This window comes from Coloeus monedula, assembly GCF_965178545.1.
Source record: "Coloeus monedula genome assembly, chromosome: Z".
NCBI classification, from domain to species: Eukaryota; Metazoa; Chordata; class Aves; order Passeriformes; family Corvidae; genus Coloeus; species Coloeus monedula.
The window spans coordinates 66,297,513-66,317,716 of NC_138822.1; the positions used below are offsets into that span (position 1 = coordinate 66,297,513).

General features: G+C 40.0%; 1 protein-coding gene across 1 annotated transcript in view; it reads right to left on the bottom strand.

Annotated features, from left to right (window-relative positions):
- Nucleotides 1-1,922: 1,922 nt before the first annotated feature.
- RAB3C (RAB3C, member RAS oncogene family) overlaps nucleotides 1,923-20,204 on the bottom strand; it is a gene marked incomplete at both ends in the record, with an annotated part of 117,943 nt that continues 99,661 nt past the window's right edge. Inside the window, 2 exons of the mRNA XM_082301197.1 lie at nucleotides 1,923-2,110; nucleotides 13,595-13,719. Of these exons, the coding sequence (XP_082157323.1) occupies nucleotides 1,923-2,110; nucleotides 13,595-13,719 (313 nt within the window). The remainder of the gene's footprint in view (nucleotides 2,111-13,594; nucleotides 13,720-20,204) is intronic.

Consider the following 20,204-nt stretch of genomic DNA (forward strand, 5'->3'; position numbering starts at 1 on the left):
TGGGGAGGGGAAAGCAGTACCCTGGGGAGAGACAGGATCATGGTTTGGACAGCATGTACCTCTTCCACCCGGCTGCTCATCTGCTCTAAACAGGAGGGTGCTTTCTCTTTATGGAGGCAAATCAGTCTCCATGCCAACTAGGGAAAGAAGTGCTTAAATAAGCTAGCTAACAGGACAGACATGGTTTAAAAACCCAGACTGAAGAAAGAACACTTACTCATTTAAGTTAGGCAACCCAGGTAGAACCCTCCTGGCATATCCATTTTACATGTGTCTATATGCCTTGCTTGGAAGTAATTTCTACTGTGTCAAAGTGTATGTAGATTATTTAATCAGTTTTAAAAGTGGCCATTTTCTCTTAGTGTGTATCAGGAGTTATATCAAAAAACATAAACTGTACAGAAGGATTTCTTGGACATTTTGAGTAATTTGGGGTACTATGTGTTACTTCCTTTTTTTCATTTTTCAGATAATTTTACCACTGCTGACAGTTTAAAAAAATGTCAGCCTTGTCTTAAATTCTGTCTAATTGGAAAAATAAAATAATCATTGCTTGTTCAATTATGCTGTTTAGTTAAAAATGTCACTGTGATGCAAGTAAAGCAGTTGTACTAAGTACTTCAGGGCAGAGATTTAAGAAATTTCCACCAATTACTAGAGGAGTAAAAACTGTGAAATAAAACTATTTTAACACTTTATCATAAAAGAACTTGTGTACTTTATTCTGCTAAATTCACAGCCTTTTGCAGATCTTTTTAATGTATTCAGCCTATTATTAGAAAGGCTGACAATTTTTTATTACTCTTAAAGATTTAAAAATCCCAATTCTCTTGCCAAAATAAATGGAAAAAAATGAGATCAAACTTCAGTTCACTGACACCATCAGCACTTCTGCAATAGGTCTGAGTAAAATACAGACATTTGTAGCCAGTGTGGTGGTAGCTTTCTCAGTGACTGAATGGGAGATGAAATTCCTGAAAACTGAAGCGTGCAGGTTTGACAGCAATGTGACAAGGCAGTTTTTGGCCATGAACAACCAAGCACAATGGATTTGGCTCTGTCAGACATAATATAAAACTGTGTGGTTAATGTCTCATGCAGGCAGAAATGGAAAGAGCTAATCAGCCTTCTACTACAGGGGTAGGTAAGACTGGGATCTCCATAATGATGGAATGAGAAATTAAGTCCAGTTTCAGAAAATTATTAGATAGACATGCAGCTCCTATGTAAAAGTAAATACACTAGCTATCCAAACAGGATGAAGTACCTAATATCTCTGAGAGTCTGGACTGAATATCCACATCCTGGATATTCAGCTGGAAATTCACAGGGAATTTTGGTGGTTTTGGGCCCAGGATCTAACTTCTTTCTAATTTCTGCAGATTTCAGTCAGCCAGGATGTGTAACATAATGAGTGTAGATTTGCCAAGGCAATGTGCTCCAGGAGGTGTCCCTTGTACAAGTGATCTGGACAGAATAAGGGATTGGTTCACTACAGGAATACTTCTAAATTCATTTTCAGTCAGGAAAATGTGCAAGTAGCATCAGTAAGCTTACTCAAAACACCCTGACCATCACCCTGAAGATTGAACTACCTAACTTTTAACTGATGTAGTGAGAGACAATTCTAGGCCAATGTGGTTTGAGGACATGGCACCAGCTGAAGTGTGATGTAGAACAGTAAAAAGAAAAGAGAAATTAATATACAGCCTGCATGCAAAAGCCAGACTCTGAAATATGCATCATCCTTTCAGACTGAAAACTGCTCTATCCCCATATGCATATTCCAACATCTGATGATGTCAAACAAGACTGTTCTCCCAAATAAATTAATAAGACAGTATAAATAAAGGCATATAGACCATTCATAAATACTCTGTTGGCAACAGAACACACTGGAGCTGCCTTTGCTGATAGCTGCATTAGCAGCTGCAGTTGGGCTGCTGTGGAGGAGGGGTGTCCTTTAGCTGTGTGTTCTGGTTGCTGGCAGCAATGGTGGGATTCGTCTCCAGACTTTCTGACATTTTGTCACAGATGATATCCACAAGTCGCTCAAACGTCTGCTTGACATTAATGTTTTCCTTGGCACTTGTTTCAAAAAATTCAAATCCTAAGAAAATAAAAAACATGTTTATGCTCTATGTGTATTTCGGCATCTCCAATAAATATACAAACTTCTCTTGACCAAGAGACACTCAGAAACGAAACATGTGAGAGCACACAAATGAAAGAAGAGCAGTTAAAATTACAATACAATCAGAGTAAGTACACTAGTGCTACTGGCTTTATACAAAGACAGATGAAGTCAGGACTGCTCCAAATGTATTCCCTTAGAAAAAGTCTACTTTAAAACAGTTTAATCTAAAAATTGATACCTGTCTGTATTATTTTAGAAATGCCCTATATATATAGCCATTGGGAATGAGTAATCTGCTGCTCCATCTCTAAGTATTACATTCCTCTGAGCATTATTCATTTGGAAACTGCCATTTCCATTGTGTTATTAAGGTGGTGCCAAAATACAAAATAATGCTCAGGAAATACAGGTAAAAAACCAAGGAAAACAAGTAGAGATTTTTGCAATTTGATATTTACTAAAGTTAAATGTGGATCCACGGGACCAAAGGGATTCCCAGCTCCACACACCAAACTAATAAAAAGATACAGAAATGCACATAAGGAAGAAAACAATTAATTTATACAGAAGGATTTTTTATGTGTTCATTCCCAGTGATTACGCCAAAGGCAAAAACCAGAACTATCCTTAGCCCACAAGGGACACTGAAAGTTTTTATGGAGCAGAGACAGCTGTTCTAAGCTCTCTGGAGACAGTCTGCCTAAGTTCTCTCCTCTGCCCCCACTTGTAGCACGTCTCACCTCCCATGTGTCTCACTCATCTAGGCCCAGTTTGCAGCGTGGTGGTCAGACTGTACCTAGAAGGCTTCTGCCAGTTCTGGGTCTTCCCTGTCCTTGTGTCCTTTGCAAAGCATTTGTCTTTAATTCATTGTTTGCAAGGACTTTTCCCACATGCTCTACCTTCTTCCCCTGTAAATTACAACATTGCTCACCTGTTGCCTGATAATTCAAAACTTTCTTCCACTCCTATCTTTCCACTACCTATGGATGCAACATTGAAACAGTTTACAAAACATCTGATTCACTGGTAGTTTTTACAGAAGCCTTTGCATAGTCTGGCTTAGCCTTTGCATAACTATTTTGATTCTTTCTGATTAAATCTGAAAATTAATGTGCAATTACCACTGTCTTTAATTATGAGAAAAATCCTGGTCAGAAAATTTCAGTCACTTGAAACTCCTGGCAGAAGGACAGAAAACAGATCTTTGTGGGTCTGGTGGTTTGGTTTGCGTTTTTTTAATGGTTTGTTTTATTCTGTTTTGAAAGAAATTTAAATGCAACTACTTTGGTCACATTAGTATTATGTATTCAGTATGCCATCTAAACAGAATGTAATGTGCACATTCAGTCCTACAACTGTTTTCCATGCAGCTTTTTCATATTTGAATTCTATCCTGGAATTACTGCAGATAATTATATTTAGCTTGGCATGATACCCAGCAAGAAGCAATAAGAAATATAGAAACTCAACTCTGCTCTGATTTTTTTTTCGTATTTTTAATTTACATAAGGTGCTTTGGACTGAAGTATCACAAAGTACTAAAATGTTTAAATGTATAGGAACTAACCACCAGCCAAAGCTAGTGTTTACAGGGAGTTTAGAAAACAAGAGCTATAAATATTCTACAGGGATTTGGTTGGCCATATGACTTCTGTTGGTATCAGGAAGGTGTAAGGGTAAGCTCACCAGTATGAGAACACATTGCCACAGAAACTTTTCCATTCCACATTTCTCTAGAAAGCAGGAAAACTGTCAATAAAAGACCATCTACAAAAGTTATATACTGGGATATAGTTTGAATCTACATGGTATTGCTTTAGTTTAGCTTTGCTCACACATGTCCTTTGTCCTAAACTAGATGGAAAATGAGGAAAGTCAGTGTAGCATCGCTTGCTGGTGGCTTTGGCCCTTCTGCAGAGCTGAAAGGAGGAGAAAGCGGTTTAGACTACTTGGGAGATGCCTGGGGGAAGGAAGATCCTCCACAATTTCAGTATGCTGTGTTGAAACGCAGCTGCAACTCTAGCCCAGAAACACAGTCAAGAATCTTCCACAACTGTTAGTGTCTTCTCCACAGGAAGGAGGAGGAGGAGCTGTTCCATAGAGGAACAAGCAGAACCACAGGGCAGAAGGGTTGAGTGACAATGAGGGAATGGTACACCAAAGCTTTGGAGATGATAGGAAGAACAATGAATCTTAAGGACATTTAGGAGTGGAACAGATTTTACAGTTATAAAGATGCAACAATGAACACATCAGATGATCATGAAATAGCAGATATGATATCTAGGTAAGACATCTGGACAGACAAAAGCAGAAAGTGAAAGGAAAACAGTCACAAAGAAGAGAGGAGACCCATGTCAAGAAATACTATAACAGGGATAAGATCAAGAAAACAGGCCCACTATCACGGTGAGGATGTTTTGCATAAGAACATAATGAAAAACTTAAAGGCACCCATTCTCCAGGTCAAGTGGAGGGTTACAAAGTGTCAAGCACAAAATAATTGATTCAAATAAAATACAGCTGTGGTGATTTCTAAGGAATTTCAGATATGATTTTGATATAAGACAATAATTGCAGTCATAGTGGTGTAGTTGGGTATCAGACTGTGATGGTATTCTATCACCCTGGACATTAATTGCCTGGACCTTCTAGGCTAGGCTTTGCTGCATAGATGACACAATGGACAGACCTGTGAGAAAGTGGCTGAGCACCCAACAGCCTCCACAACAAAACTAATGCTTTATTCTTTACCAAAACTGTACAGGTGGGAATTTTGGACAGTCTTGGAAATTATCCCAAACAGCTCCTGCTGTGTATAGGCCTATGATAGGTACTATTTATATGCTTGAATGTGTAAATAAACATCCCAAGAAGAGGATGGGGCATACTTGTGAGCTCCTCCCAGGCAGTTCCTGCTGTAAAAGAGATTCAGCAAAGGTAAGACACTTGTAGATGGTCCATGGAAACTGTTCTTGCAGGTGCAGAAATGGTCACACAGAAGAGCTTTTTGAAGCCAGTTAAGACAGTTAAAAGCTTTGTGCAGTTTCTGGTAATCACCGTCACAGCATCATGGTATGTACTGAGCAAGTAGAACCATCTGGATTACAAGAATTCAGCAGAACAGGAGTTCAGAATCTCATCTGATGCAGCCAAAGGCACCCTTACAAAGAGCCTTGCAAGAGAGGCTCCTGTAACCACCTGGACAGCAACTGGCTGTCCTGGGGAAGGGATTCAATTTCTCATGTGAATGTTACCTTATGCAAGAGATCCCAATAAATTAGATTGGTTCTTTTGGCTTGTTTGTTTGTTTAATCAAAACCTTTCCTGTGGAACAGTTTCAAAGAGATATACAGCATTTTTCCTAGCAGAGTGTGCCTGGAATCAGCACTTGAATTCTTGTTGTTTTCATTCTGTTATGGAGTATTTTGCAGATCTTTTTCCCCATGACACCTCCTTCTCTCCTGACTCATCTTGCAATTATTTTACTAATGGCTCTTGGACACCCTAAGCTTCTAAAATCCCTGTGCATGACAGCCTCAGTTCTATGACTTTTAATACTTTCTTCAGGATTTTTTTCCACTGCTCATTATTAATGGAGAGAAAAGATTTTCTATGGGGGTATAAGTGTGAAGTGAGGCAGCTATCTAGTGATGCTCAGGGAAGCAGAGCTCAAAGAACACCCTGTTCCCACCACCTGTGATGATCTGTACTGCTGATGTGGATGAGGCCGGGCAGAGGAGATTATTGCAAAGACATGACAAGCCCAAGAGGCAAGTGGGTAGGTAAGGCAGAACAGAGCTGAAACTCAGAAAATCCCGAATGTCAAAGTGTTGCCTGAACATTTGTACAAAGTGTGTGGAACATGCAACAGGGTATTTTAATTTAAGTGCCTGTTTTGTGTTTAGTTAAGTTTTCCCTTGCTGATTCTTTCCCTTATCTACCTCTTTCCCTGCTAATGACTCAAAGAAAGCTGGCAAGCTCTTGGCAGCAGGCAAGGGTCATTGTATATAAAGGAGAGGAGTTAATAAGGCCTTATTTTCTTGGAAATGAATCCTGGGCAGTTCTGAGGGGGAACTGGCAGCCACTTACCTTTTTGCCTGCTATGAATAGTATCTAATAAGTTTTTCATTCACATTACAGGCTGTCAGTCTACAGCAGCAGGGCTAGACAGGGCACTGACGTGGTGCTGTTGCTCACCTGCTGATCTAAAATGCACACAGAGCAGTTAGATAGCTTTCCTGAATCATACACAGCCAGAATTACTGACTTTGTACCCTCTCTGCCTCACATATGTGCTGGCTCTGTAGAGGCGCCTTCATGACTGCTCATTAACACTTGTTTATGTCTGCTTTCAAACCATGTAGAAGAAAAAAGCCAAGAAAGCAGTGTCATATGCAAAAAGAACATTCTGCACCCTCTCATCTTCCTGAGAAAATGTGACATCAAGAGCACAAATTTTAAGCACAGTTCCACAGACAATACACACAAGACCTATGCTAATGTTTCACCAGTTGATCAGGAAGGCATTTTGGTTTCAGAGTGTTTGTCTACAACCAAGACAATTTTATTTATCACCCCTGATGTTATGTTTTGCAGATGACCACAAGGGTGTGTTCCCTCAATAACTATCCTTCTAAGCTTTCATGAAGACAAGCTTGAACTGTGGTCCTTAGTGCCGCTTTTCTCAGTGACTTGTTCAATCCAGTATTGTGAGGAGTAGTAGGAGACTGTAACATCAGAGCAAGAAATGGCTGCAGGAAGCTGCTCCCTTTGTAAGAGTGGTATGTAAAAGGCAAAATCTAGGAAGTCATGGGGATGAATAATTTAACAATGTCATTGTATGTAAAGGAGAGGAGTTAATAAGGCCTTATTTTCTTGGAAATGCATCCTGGGCAGTTCTGAGGGGGCACTGGCAGCCACTTACCTTTTTGCCTGCTATGAATAGTATCTAATAAGTTTTTCATTCAAGGCACAAGTTGCCTATCAGTCAAGGCAACTGCAAGACCTTTCTCCTCTGCTCAGATGTCCACTTCCTTAGAACTGTCAATATGTTCTAGTCAAAGAGAGACAAGACAGGTATGCTATGACTGCAAAGGTCATCTCTCCTAGGAAAGTGGGCCAAAAGTAGCTACAGACCACTGCTGTTCTTCAAAGTATCTCCTACATCAGCAACTATCTGGTCCTGGCAGCAGATCTGATTATGCTGTGCTTTGCTCTCTAGGTCAGTAGGATGGGATCCCTGCTGTCCTAACAAGCCCAAGTGCTGAACTATGTTAAGAAAAGTATTAAAACAACATTAAGCCTCAGAACAGGACTCTGCTAATATTATCTCAGTGAAGAGCAGTGCTTTATCACCATTCAAGGTAGAGAATTAAAAGGGAGATAAAGATTATTAACCGAAATGCTAAGGTATTCATTCAATCTTTAGGATGGCCAAATTTATTAACAAAAAAAAAGCTAAAGAGGGACTGTCAGCTGTGGCAGAATGGACAGACTCAAGAGGCAGTTATTGGTCGTGCTCTAGCTAACACCTCATCTTCCAGTCTTTCAGAACAGAAGGTTTCATATAAAATTGAAAAAAAAGTTGTATTGAATTTGACTGTGGTTTCCAGATACTTTTTAAATGAGTGCATTTGGGCAATAAATTAGATTTCTGGCAAATATATTTTTTGTGTGTTTACAGGAGACATTGGTTGAGAAAACACTTGCTTCTCATTGTTATTAAATAACTTTGCTGTAATGCAACTCCCAGTATGTGAAAGCAGTGGCAGGCTGGCATTTTCCCCAGTAAAAGAACATCCTGGAGACAGGAACCTTTAATTGCTCTGCCAATACCCTCTCTGTGTTGCAACTAAACAAAAGACTGGTATTTTTCAGCACTGTCAGTCTGTCTCTTTTCCCTGGAACAAACATTTGCCCATTAAAAAGACCTAAAAAACGGTGAAGGATGGAAGTTTGAACAGGCATATTGCTGCACTACCCAATTATTTTCATTTTTAATGCAAAGTTAGATGCAGCCATATGTCCATGCTCTCTAAGCTGCGGGTGACCCTGCCTAGGGCACCACAGCCTCCAGTCAGCCACAGAGGCAAAACAGAACTTGCTGTTATAGCAAACTGTGTGCTGAGGTGTCAGCTCCCTCTTGGTTCCTGATTTACATGCCAAAATTACAGCACTAAAAATGCCTCTTCAGTTCAGTGCCTAAACACAGCTGCCTGGTAGCCCCAGTGTGCCCACAGATGCCTACTGTAAGCGTTACCCCCCAGGCTCATACCCCAAGGCAAGGGAAGGTGCACTCCAATCCTGATGCTGGGGAGCTGCTGCCTTGTGCCCCAGCCCAGGAAGGATTCAGAAACCAGTCATGTTCCTGTGCCACCGCAGCAGCAGGTCTGCTCTTGCAGGCTGGGTTAGACCACAAACAGTTGCACCCTGTGTAAGCCCACAACACTGACAAATGCCCCACTTTCACACTTACTGGCATGCTAAATGGTTTAATTTGAGGAAATGTAATCACAGCTCAATTGTGTCTCTGTCATCTCCCTGGCACAACCATCACCTACATAAATATATGAGCCAAGACAAAAATGAAAACAAAATAGGCAGGGAAGAATGATTCTTTTTGAAGTTAAGATTTTTTTTTTTTCTTGTTTTTGGTGGAATTTATTTTCAAAGCACTGGGAATCAAGAGAAGGAGAGAGAAAAAGAAGAAAAAGAAGAAAAAAGAAAAAGAAGAAAAAGAGAGGAAGGAAGGAATTCGGAAGGAATTCGGAATTCGGAATTCGGAAGGAAGGAAGGAAGGAAGGAAGGAAGGAAGGAAGGAAGGAAGGAAAGAAGGAAGGAAGGAAGAGAGGGAGGGAAGGAAGGGAGGGAGGGAGGGAAGGAAGGGAGGGAGGGAAAGAAGGGAGGGAGGGAAGGAAGGGAGGGAAGGAGGGAAGTGGAAATAAAAACTTAAAGGAAGAAACAGCCCAAATGAGAAGAAAAAAGATGGCGATAAGGTACATAGTTACATCTGAGGGGTCAAATGACTATCTCTCTGAGTGGCAAGCTGTGGAGGTGCAATGAAGTCACATGCACTGCTGGCCATGGGGCACATAATATTCAGAGGCCTTTGCAGGTGCCCTGAATCCAGTGTGAGGGCTGGTTTCTGCTGCCCCTTGCAGAAGAGAATGTGAGAGCTCCCCCAGAAAGGGCCTGTTTAATTTTGTTTACTGACATTGGTTGTTGGCCTCTAGGAGAGACAGCATGCCAGATAAATTTAGAAAACAGGCGAGTGCAACCTAGGGCATGCTTGGACATGAGGAATGCCCCCAGCCATGGATGATCCTGGATGGCAAAGCATAAGAAGAACCTGAGAAACTAAAGAACACATAAAAAATGATGTGTCTAATTAGCATGCACGGCAGAATGTCCCAAATAAATGGAGAAACTGTATGTCAAACTGCATATGCAACTATCCAATTGCCTGTGCAGTTATTCAGACTCTATTCAAAGGTCCGTGCACACCTCTGCCTGCTAATCCTTAGCTGGAATGTAGATAACAATATCAGTATATCATATGGACCGGGAATAGAAGAACCAAGACATCAAGCCACCTGTGAGTCACTCCTTTTATTTCTCTTTTGACAACTGACACCAAACTTTTATGAATGTATGAATTTTGCTGAAAGGCATGAGAGTAATATCTCAGAAAACTGTGTGAGTAATTCAGCTGGCAAGTGTGCATGCATTTCACTTGCATGAAGTTCCAACCCCGTTTAACTAAAATGCTTTAACGCATGTAAGTGCTGACTATATTGGGGTTTCACTCTATAGCCAATCCATGTACTGGTTAGAGCAAACATTCATGAAGATACAAAATATCATAAGAATTATATTCCATTCCCTTTTTTGGTAATGATTAGAGAATAAACTTCTTTAAATGTGTTTGCTGTGATTACCATATCAATATTAACATTGTGTTAAGTACTGATCTCTATTGGCTGGTTTGTCACATTTCTACACTTTCTTGGAATGATACTTATATGAGAAAAAGTTACATGACTTAATTTGATCCCTTTTCATCTCATTCTAACCTTAGTCTTTTAATGATGCTATTGTGTTAAATGACTATGAACTGATTTCTGAAAAAAGCACTTAAAAATACTGAATAGGCTGATAAGGAATGACTAATGTGTGTCTTTGTGTTTTTATGCCTGGAACAATTAAATATTCTGGGAATTACTGTATGGAGAAAAAGGAGTGTGACAGAGTTCTCTGAAACCCAGAGAGGTACAGACCAGGTAACAATTGTACACTGTAAGAATATAACAGTGAAGAAACATAAAATAAAACTATCAAGGGGCCAATTCAAAGGAGAAGTAGACAACAGAGAAACTGTGCATATTTAAAGGACATTGTGAGTGGCATGATTCTATATGGCCTTAAAAACATCACTGTACAAATCCATGGAAAATTTGCAAAAGGCCTATTGAATATAAATGAATTGCATTTGGTTCATAAGACCCACAAATATAATTTGCTATGATCAGAGAAAGTATCACTGCATGTTTGCCAGTTCACACTTTTTACAAAACACCTACTAGACTGCTTGTAGCTATGATCCATATGATCAATGACATGGTATTGCCCATGTCATGTCATTAACAATAAATTTAAATACACATCTTCAAAGCAAACAAGACATATTCTGACCTTATAAACATTCTGTAATTTTCCTTCATGGTCAGGTCTGCATTCCTAACTTCCTTCTTTCTTCTGTGAACTTTGATTTGTACCATGAGAAAGGTACTCAGAGGTACCACAGGATACTTGACTAGTTCAGCCACATCTCCTCCAACAGTAATGAGACCTATTGCTGGTTGATTTAAACCACTTGTTTGGGTTACACTTGAAAAATAAGCCAGCACAGAGATTTACAGAAATGAATGATTACACCTCCTTAATAAACTTTTGGGCCACACTTTTCAGAGAGGTCAGGAGCCACAAGGAGGCCCCATTTTCCAGTAACACTGTTCTCAACAGAACACCACGTTTCCTAGAGGCTTAAATGCCCAGTGCTCTTTTTGACCTTCTGAAAATTCACCCCAGAAGGTGCATGTATTCATTTTCTCAGTGACTTCAAAAAAACAAGGGCTGAAAATAAAACCACACTTGAGAACAGGATGTCGCAGTGTAGCATTTGTACAGCACTCATGAATAGTATTTGCTTGCAATTGTGTCTGCGATCAACATTGCGTTCAAAGGGCCCACAGTTTTAAAATGCCTGGCTGGGCAGAAAAATCTATAATGTTATTTTTAAAACTTGTCTGTAAGAAATGTTATCAACTTACTGCCAGAGAAACAAAAGAGAGTCACATGAGTATAACACAATAGGTGTCCTCCAAACCAGCCAGCAAGGCCAGTGCACTTAGTGCAGTTAACAGAAAGTCTTTCTTCTGCTGTTCCCCACACCACCTCACACAGTCTCTGGGCAGATTTAAGAAATTATTGCAGCTGTACAGGAAACATGTAAACATTTGTGTGTGCAGTCTGACTACAGTAAATGACTGGATCAGAGACACAAGTTATCTAATACAATAATCTGCCCTTGAGATAGCCACAGGATATATATCTGAGAAGAGAACACCCCTGAGTAGATAAATATGGAAATAGAGAATAATCTTCTTCCATAAAGATTGAATTTTAAATCCCAGGAGCTAGAATTTGCTTTAAAGCCTGAAACATGAGTTTTGATATCTATCTCATTACTCTTTTTTTCTTTTTTTCAAACATTAGTTATTACATCTGAGGATTCCTGACTGTACAACATGCAAAGTTCCTTTTTGTCTTGATAAATTCATGACCTTTGGAATTCCTTGTCAATTCACTGCATTTTTTTTTTAAATAGGAATATGGTTCAAGGAATAGAAATTTGGATTTGTTGTGACTTTAAAAAATCTTCAAACTCTATAGTGAAAATTTATGATTGTTGCAAAACATTTTAGCACCTCATTAAAATCTGTGGTAAAATAGACTGTTAGATTTTTGAGATCTATTTGTCCAATGAATACACTTTCTTATCTCCTACTACAATGAATAAATATTAGAAATGGGAAGAACAGATAAAAAAAAATATAAAAATACGACAGGTATTTCTTCAAAGATAAATATCCTCTGTTAAAGCAAGTGCAAGGGTAACTATCACAGTTTTTTTGCAAGCAGTTTGAGAAACTCAGTTCTTCACAAATATTGGAAACTTTTCTGGATATAATCTTCTGTTAAATATTTCCCGTCACCTTTCAAGGACTAATTTATAGTAATCTTTAATGTGTACTTTCAAGGAGTTCTTTTACATGTATGCAACATTTATTAAGACAGGTGCAATAGGAAGGTATGTTATTCTGATGAAATTGTTCACCAGGAAAAGCAATTGTACAACTAGAAAAAATTATTTTTTAAAAAATAAGGTCATTGACCTATGCATATACACAACTTAAGAACCACCACCATGAGATTAGATCCCTTCTTAAAACATCCTTTCATCAAACTACCTATATAGGAATAGTGACAAGGAGATCTTGGTTACATGTATTTTGACCACACTGAGCTTTCACCACACTCAGTTTTAAAAACAACAACAAATCCATGCTCATAATTTATGATTCCCTGCACATAAACTGACCTCTAACAATGCCAGAGTTTGATTTGCACACCTGCTGAGCTTACTCTCCAGAGACAGGGAAACTTGAAGGAAAAAAGGGGCTGGGTAGTAGTATTACAGTGATGCTCTGGAGATTTTCCATTAAAGTTTGGCCAGTGTCACTTTAAAAACATTTCATAGTATGAAAGGATAACACTGTTGTGTAGAAACAGAAACAACAAAGGTGTTCACAGCTTGGCAACTTTCTGTGTGTACAAAATTTGCTTCCCAGAGAGAGACTTTATGAAACAAGTTCATATCTACACCTCTGCAAATATAGAGTAGATCAGTGGATGAAGTGTCAGCAGTGGGAGTTGGACAGCAGCATCTTTCTGTTTTGGGTTATTGGTATTGGTAATCATAACCCAAACCCATTTAACTTGCAAAAAGGTCTAGCAAGCTGTTTCTGCAATTTCTCCTTTCCTCTCTCTTTTTTTCACTTTCTTTTCCTTTTCCTTGTGTTTTTTTTTTTTTTTTTTTTTTTTTTTTTTTTTTTTTTGAGTGGATGGTGCTTGGGTTTTTTTGATTTACTTGTTTCTTTTCTAGGATTTATCTGCCTGTAGCACTAATGATCTAAAGATATTGTATATATACAGACACATGCTAATCTTGCTCTGTATCAAAAAGGCTGTAGAAATAAAAGAGAGGCAATGTGTGACTATTCCTTTACAATGAATGTGTCATGAACATGTATTTACAAGTACTGTAGCAATTAATGAGATTAGTTTGTGCATTCTCACAAGCAATCATAAAGCTTTAGTTGTTTCTTTTCTTACCAAGTTGCTCTGCTAAATGTTTTCCCCTCTCAGTGAAGATTACCCGTTCATCCTCCATGTCACATTTGTTCCCAACCAAAATAACCTGGGCATTATCCCAAGAGTATGTTTTGATTTGAGTTGACCTTAAAAGAGAAAGAGAGAGAGGAGTCAAAGCAAAGCAAATTCCCCTTAAGTCAATTTCAAGCAGAGTTGCAACAAGAATAAAAAAACAATACTGATTTTGACAACTAGGGTAGCATGATTCTGTTTAGTTACAAATTTCAAATAAACTAAGGATTATCTGTTAGGATATTATGGGCAGAGTATCAACACAGGTTTTACTTTTCCTTGCTAAAAATAGTATTTTCTCCTGCCATCAACATTCTTCCTATATTTTAGAAAGAAGTGGTGACACTTTCTCCATTTTCACATTTTAATGCAAACCTTATAATCTAAAAACAGAGCTCTGAAAGAAAACCAACAACTTATTCATTTCTTATCTTTTAAGATCGGGATGTAACTTCAGCAGCAAAACCTCAAAATTTCAGAGCCAGTCTGTCTTCGTTCTGTTCTTTGTCTCCAGCACATTCCTCTACATGTCTTTGATCTACCAGAAGGGCAGCAACATTTACATTGTGCATCAAGCCATGGGCAGGGGCTGAGTCTGAACACTGATTTATCTTCCATTTAAATTATACAAGCCTTAACCATGACTGCAGCTGAATGGGAGTATCTGAGGCCTTGAAACACCATGAATACTGGTGGTGAAACTGCTTACAATGCTCTCTTTGAACGTGACACAAATAATGGATTAATTAGGGGCATACTCATGGTACCTCTCAGTTGCTGCCTGCCACCTTTCTGCTGCCACCCAGACCTGCTCTGTAGGAAGGAAAGCTTCACAGCTGGCTCCAGGCCAGAGTGATGCTGCTGGTTACCACGTTCTGACTGGCACCAGTACCTGTCCTTCAAGGTAATGCAGGATGCAGGAAACTTACTCCAAGCACTTACCCTTTGTCTTGGACTTGTGACTATCTGGCTTGTGACTGTCTGGCTTTAGGTTCTAAGTGTTTGGTGGGACATTAATATCTCTTCTGTCTCCATATGATCAATGGAGAGAGAAAAAGACAGAGAACATTTCTCTTTCCCCCAGCCGGTCTCACACTACTTTCTCCACCCCTCCCTCCCTCCTTAGACATTACAGGGTGCTTAGGAAAACTTCAGTAGAATAGAAACTAACCTCTAACTACACACTTAAGAGAGGACACCCTGGAAAGGGATCCTGTGGCATATCAGGGACCTGTTTTCTCAGTTTCTTTGAGAAAAGATGAAATAGCTTCAAAAATCTGTCACCTAAATGTCTTGGAAGCTGGTCTGCGTGGGTACTACATTCACTAGTGACCCCTTCTCATAAAACAGCCATCATCTCTACATATTCAGACCCCTGTCTACAAACTGTAAAATTCAGGAAAAAGATCATGATGTAGTCTGAAAACTGATTTTAGTGAAAGACAGCAAGTGGATCAAATCTCCCCAGCTGGCTTTGCTTACTGCAAAACCAGAGGGATGGCCATGGGCAAAAGCTGCTATAGCTATCTTTGTGACCCTGGGTCAAATGACATCGCCTACAGGTTCCCTGCATGAGTCAAAGAACCTCTAGGCCATGTCTGATGGGTTTGCAGTGCCAGGCAGAGAAATTTAAGAGGAAGGATCACACTGCCTTTAGGAATGTTTCACTTTTTCACAATGACCAAAAAGAAGCTGAGGCAAATTCTAGACATTTTGTGCTACAGATTGTTCCCTTGGGCCTGACCTGATCTTTTCTTCAAGAAGTGACACTGTGCTACTTTCAAATCTGTTTTAATGGCAATTTGAGTAGGTGTTCAAAAAGTACTGTGATCAAAGAGAAGTCAGACTTCCCTGTACACTTATATTTTATTAAAGATACCATTTCTCAGAAAAAAGGACAACATGCATTCAGTTTGGCAGAAACGTCCTTTTGGAATCATGCTGAGTGGTTAAGCAAAGCAGAATTATTATTGTGTTTATATCCAGAACTACATTTGTCACCACAGCAACTTTGCAAATAGTAGTACCTCAAATGTCAGTGTGTTAGTCCATTAAGGACTCTAAAAGAGCTTAGCTCTGAACAATTATTAGTTGGGAGCCAATTTATTCCCTTTATGTCAGCAGGAAATCAAATATGTTTCAAAAGCAAAATATACAGTAAAGATATTAAGCTTTACAGAAGGAATTACTTACATAATCTGCAAAGTTGAAATAAATTGATGAAGAAATACTGAAGACATTAAAAAAATTTAGAATATGAAGAAATACTGAAGAAATATCACCACACAAGTGTAAAGAACATTCATTCAGCCATGTTTTGCAGACTTTGGCTCCAGAGCTTTACATGAGTTTCTTTCATTAAGAATGTAAGCTCCCTTCATTTTACTGCAGCCAGATGTGATTTTTTTATTCTACAACTGTGAATCTGTGCACTCAAATGCTTATTACTAAAGCAACTTATTTTATTCATAGACGTTATTTAATCTGTCTTGCTTATGTCTCATCTTCTAGGTAATTTTTTTTTAAGTAACAAGAAGAGGTCTTGTCCTTGCAAAAAAATCCAAAGGCTTACATTTTGTAAAAGACACTGTAGTGCAAAAATATAACTGACTGAAAATCAGTCAAATGTATCCACACCCAACACCACATCAGAAGAAGCTTAATTCAAAGGATATAGTAGGCTTATCATTGTTATGTTTTCTTTTAGACATACATTTCCACTATTGGCTTCTATAGGTTTTGATTCCCACAACTCCCCACCAAGTCAGCATATAGGACACTTGAAAAAAAAAAAAAAAAAGGCTGTTCCTTGCAGACATGACCTTTCAAATGACTGAGGCTCCTGATTAATCCAAAGCATAAACAGTTGTCCTTGTAAAGAACTTCAGCCTCAGGAAGATTGAATACATGAAAAGGCAAAGATGATGTTTGCAGTAAGCTGAAATGACAGTTCTTGTTCACTCTCAGTGACCTGGTGTATGTCAATAGTAATTTACCTTGTAAATCTTTCCCTTTCTAGTTGTATGGTAGGCAGGGAATATGCATCATGCTTGAATTTTTATAACGTATAGACTCCAGAGGGGCAGATTAACGGAGGAGTGCAATGATCCATTACTTTCCATGATCAGCACCAGGCATGTTCTCCCTGTACTGCAATTCTACCACATCCCTTGTCAGAAAAGAGCACTTGCTGAATGCAAATAAAAGCAATGCTATTGGCTTATCTTAAAACGGTGAGATCAAATAACTGCCCAGGCATCAACGGCAGGGTGCCTGTGTGTGTGCTCTTGGGCAGCTTACAAGGAATGCTGCACAGTGTGACAGAGTGGGATTCAGGAACACCCAGCCCCAGCTGGCTGAGGCAACTGAGAAGCTGGAAGCCAAGGTAGATAGCACAGAGCAATGTGGGAGAGCTGCTCTGATATTACTGCTGTGGAAATCAGACTGTTCACATTAGATTAGGTGATAAAAGCTTATCTGTACATCCAAAAGAAGCACGGAGAGATTATGGCGCAGGGGAGAGCCCCAATAATATCCTGGCCCTGGCTGCTCTCAGGCCTATTGCAAGAAACATCAGATTATCCAAAGCCTATGTCCACTAACCTGGAGGAGCAGGCGTGCACTAAGGCAGGTTACCAAACTAAGACTCAGAAAAAGACCTGGACACTTGCGGCCTGTTCTGAGCTTCCCCTCCCCCTCCCAAAGACACTTGCCTCTGCCATGTGCTCTGGACCCCTTTGTTCCAAGCATGGGCAAACCCAAATGTAACTCAGACTCTTTAGCAGTGTCTCACTGGCCGCTCACCCCGGGTCCGCCCCCAGTCCTCCCCTTTCCCCTTCTCCGGATACAAGAGACGATCGAGGGAGGCCCCGCCGTCTCCCGGCTCTGCTACCCTTTCTGCGAACATCTTGTCGTCTGTCTCATTTGAAAGCTTCTAACTGGAGGAAATTGAGCGAGCAGGGAGCTGTATTTCTCCCTCTTTGCTTCTGCTGATGGTATTTGCTTTGCAGCTGATTCAGGTACCGATTTTAGAGCTACTAAAGTGCCAGATCGCCTGTGCTACCTCTCTGGGTTGCTCGAGGCTTTCTAAGGCATTGAACTACAAGCGCTAGCCGGTAAAAAGCTGAAAAGATACCTCCCTCAGGACACCACATCCAGGTCCCTTCCAGGGTTGTTCCAGGAAAGTTCCAGTCCCACTGTCCAAAGTGAAACCCATCACTGCGAGTCAACACTGGAGGCTAATGTCCAGGTGCCAGAAACTGAGGAGACAGGGGTTCAGGGGCAGGTACTGGGCACACTGAGTTTATGAGCCCAGCTGATGGAGGGAGCCACAATGTGTATGCCTCCACAGATATATATTCTCATGAGTGGACCTCAATGCTGTGCTGTTGTGGAGGGGAGCAGTGTGAGGATGATGATGCTCTTGGTGTTTGTGGGAGCACTCCTGGGTGTTTTTGTCTCCAGTGTGTGTGTGTATATGGTCATGTGCATATGCACATACATGTGTTGTACCCTTTGTGAGTTGTGTGCACGTGGCCTGCTGGGAATAGGTCTTCAGCGTCACTACTAGTTGGACCTGGGATATGGAGCTGCAGGAGCAGCTCCTCTCTTAGTCAGATCCAGCAGGGTATATTTTCCCCCGAGTTCAGACTTAACATGGCTGTGCCTGGGTAACACTGCATTGCTTCTTGGAGAAGCTGCTACAGAAGGCAAACCTGCTGTTTGCTGCACTCAATATATTTCAGGTTGCACTCAGTGCTGACATACCTTGGGTTGACGTTGAGTATCTCTTCAGACAATCACTTTTTAATAATTCATCTATGTCCAGGACAAATATTCATATAACCTGGAATAGTCTCTAGTATATTTTTACCCACAGATTGCACGGGAGGCAAGCAAATATAAAGACATGTCCATTGAGTAAATATACCAGGAATATGAACTTTTAGAGACAGCCTTAATCTATTCATCACTCTTTGGATCAAGTCCTCCAAGGATTCTTGCCTACCCCAGAGAGACTGGTTTCTACAGGCTTTTTAGATTTATTATGTAGTAAGTCACGTGCACAGACAACAAGAGAAACACCCTAAAGAAAATGCTCCAAAGGGGGCTGTGTATAGTGTTTATTCCAGCAAATTCAGGAAACAGGTTGTACTTCTGATGTTTTGATTTCTGAAAGGAGTACTCAACAAACTGGGGTGCATCATCTTTCCAGGAAAAAGAAATAAAAAACCCCCAAACCTTAGCAAAAAACTTCAACCAACCCAAAAGAAAATTAAAAAAACCTCTACCAAAACTGGGGGTTTTTTTAAAGTTACTGGTTTCTTGAGTTCACTGATTAATCCTTAAAATTCTCCTATTTTCATCTACAGCATGGAGACTGCTAAGCCCATTAGCTGAATTATTAGAGGTCACATAGTGGTGGGATCTGGGGCAGAGTCCAAGTTATCTATTATTTCTCAATTTCTTTATTTAGTGAGAGGGAGTATAAGAGAAGCCACTCTGAGTTTGGAGGTGTTTCCAAAGTGTCCAGTGTTTCCAACTGAACTTCCTGCTTTTATTTTCTAATGAGTGTGCCAAGTGTCCATTCCCCTCTGAGCAGGAAGGGTTGCTCTCCAGTTTTTTCAGGGGACATAATTTTCCTTCTGTAATTGGAGCAATGAAGGGTCTCTTTCCCCTTTCCCACAGTATCCATCCCTTAAAGTGGGAAGACACACCACTGCCCTCTCCAACCCCTTATAGAGACAGGGATGGTAAGGGTGTAAGGATGTAAGGATGGTAAGCTCTGTCATTCCCATCTTTTCAGGAGATGGGATCATGCCATGAGTCCTTTCCCACCCTGCTTGTCTGTGAGGAGCTCTGACACACTTACCATTCAAGCCAGCTTTTCCACAGAGTGAGTCTGAAATCTCCCTCATACAACCAAGTGTTTTCTACACTTCACTGTACACCATAGGCTCCATTCTTTTTCCCATGCCCTCCTTTATGTCTCCTAAACTCTTTATTATTCCCAGCAATGCTTACTTGGTATGTGCTTTAAGAATGCTCCAGCATCTTACAGTTTACCCATCTCCTCTCTTTCTCTCTCATGCTTACCTTTTGGATATGATGAAAATAGGGCATATGTAGGATTATTCTCTATGGCATGTTAAATGACTGCAATGCTCAGTCTTGATGGCCATTTGGAATCTGGCTCCGTACCAGCTGCTCTGCACTGGGTGCTTAGACCTTGCTGCAGGCAGGGCAGGGAGAGAGGTGACCTCAGGCTTTTCATCTGTTTTCCAGTAAATAATCTAGCATTAGTGGGAGACAAACCATTAAAAACATAAACCTACCAACTAAAACCCCAAATCAGCTCTCTAATTGGGACTTTGAAGAGAGTACTAAGGTTAAAAATTTGAAGCAGTCTTAGCAAAAACAAGACAAAGGGTCCTGGTGTACTTGAATACTAAATTTTTTGTGGCCACAATTATTGACACAGCAGGAACATAATGGAAATAATTAGTAATAATGTCAGTAATAATAAAAAGAAGATGTTAACATTTGCCAGATTTTAATT